The sequence below is a fragment of the Mus caroli genome, chromosome 6, assembly GCF_900094665.2.
Source record: "Mus caroli chromosome 6, CAROLI_EIJ_v1.1, whole genome shotgun sequence".
NCBI lineage: Eukaryota > Metazoa > Chordata > Mammalia > Rodentia > Muridae > Mus > Mus caroli.
In genome coordinates, this window is record NC_034575.1 from 84,980,693 (window position 1) to 84,982,573 (window position 1,881).

Genomic DNA, 1,881 nt, shown 5'->3' on the forward strand with positions numbered 1-1,881 from the left:
TCTATTAAAAAATAAACTACAAGAAACTGTACAACAAGCGAATGAAGGCACTGGCTAGGTGGGAAGAAACCCGTAAGAGGAGCATGGGCCCTCAGCAGACAGGGTCTTGTGCTCCTCCATCACAGGCTTTGAGAATGTTCTGGAAAAGTTTGCAAATACCTCTAAGTTGCTCTTTGTCTAAAAGGGAAACAAACAGTCCAGAAACACTATGCATGCCAAAACAGCAATAGTTTTGATAAAGTCTGTCACCTGAACACAACCCCAGCCTTCTAAAGAGCCTTGGACAGAGGGTCTGGCCAAGAAGAGTGCTCTAGAGGGGGGCAGAAGAATAAATAGCCACTTAACGCTATAGCCTTGGCCTAGGGGCTCACGGGTAAAGGTCTGCATTAAGCCATCCTGCATTAAGCCATCCTCCCACCCCTACAGGGCACCAAGCCCCGGTGGAAGTGGGAAGTGACGTAGGCTCAGCGTGGTGACCGAGCCTCATTCAGACATAGAGACCCCTGTGCTGGTCTCAGAACTGCTGTAGGATCAGTTTGCGTTTCAGGTCACGGCTGAACTTGTTAAATTTGAAGAGGTCGCTGTCGTAGAAGGCAGAGAGGTTGTGGATATTGATCTGCCTGGCCTGGAGAAAGAACAGCATCAGAACATTAGCAGGAGAAGATGCCAGCCCTCACCTATGGAAGGGCTGTGTTGGTTCAGAGCTCCAGACCTGAGCTTCACCAGCCACAGGTACTCGGACAAGGCTGCTGGTACCTGTTTCCCTTTGCCTATTGCTAGCTCAAGCCTGTTACTGATGGTACACCCCGAATGGCCAAGAGCTCCCCAGAGCAACAAGCCCTGCCCTGCCCCGCCCTGCCCCACCCTGCTCTTGCATACCTTGTCCATCAGATCCTTCTCAGGTATTTCAATGGTGTCCTGCTGGGCCCCAAAGCGGTTGCGTTGATATGTCACCTGCTCAGCCACCAACTGCTTCAGTATGAAGAGCAGCAGATCATTGTTATCTCGCCGGAAGGAGAGATACCGGGCAAAAGTCTGTGAGAAGAGGACAGAGGTCAGAAGCTCACTTGCCAGCCTTGTCAAGCCACCTTCATGGCTTAAGGGGCCACAGCTCACCAAGGCTCCAGGCCACAGACATACACACCCACCTTGCGCATACTCCGCATGACGCTGAACTTCTGGGTGTCAATGAAGCTCTCCATCATCACGCGGATGGCCATGTTGACATCGTCTTCCATCACATAGTCCCGCAGGTGCATGCGTGCATGGGCCTCGGCCATGCGGATCATGGACTCAATGTGGCGCACCGTGATGGGAATGCTGCCCGTTGCCTGCAGAGAACAATGTTGTTGCTTTCCTCAGAGGAGGGGGCAGAAGGGACCAGAGGCAAATACCAGGCAGCCAGAGCCAAGTTGGCCAATGGAGCAGTATCTCCAGCCATGCTCAGCTCCAATGCCAGGTGCAAAAACCTGGCCTGTGTGGCTGCCACTGGCACCACTGCCTATTCTGCTCTTAGCTTGTATCCCTCCAGTCGGCTACACCTGCGTCTAGCTTACATGGAGGGTTATGTGATCTAGAACAATAAGAGTGAAGCCATCGTTTCTGTGTGAACCAAGACGGTGGATAATGTTAAAACAGAAAGGACAAAAGCAAACCCCTACAAACGAAAAAAGTCCAGCTGGCTTCTTGGTGAGGTGTTGTAAGATAGCCAGCGGCTGGCCTTGCAATCTGGTACCAAACCAGCTAATATAGAACTTTAGCAATCAAAACCTATGACACTTGTGATGGTTTGTATATTCTTGGGCCAGGGAGTGGCACCATTTGGAGGTGTGACCTGGTTGGAGTAGGTGTGCCTCTGTGGGTGTGGGCTTAAGATCCTCA

General features: G+C 51.6%; 1 protein-coding gene across 1 annotated transcript in view; it reads right to left on the reverse strand.

The window, feature by feature from the left end:
* Positions 1–6: 6 nt before the first annotated feature.
* Mcm2 (minichromosome maintenance complex component 2) overlaps positions 7–1,881 on the reverse strand; it is a 6,623-nt gene continuing 4,748 nt past the window's right edge. Inside the window, exons 5-7 of the mRNA XM_029478228.1 lie at positions 1,149–1,331; positions 880–1,035; positions 7–625 (exon numbers count right to left, since the gene is read on the reverse strand). Of these exons, the coding sequence (XP_029334088.1) occupies positions 515–625; positions 880–1,035; positions 1,149–1,331 (450 nt within the window). The 3' untranslated portion in view covers positions 7–514. The remainder of the gene's footprint in view (positions 626–879; positions 1,036–1,148; positions 1,332–1,881) is intronic.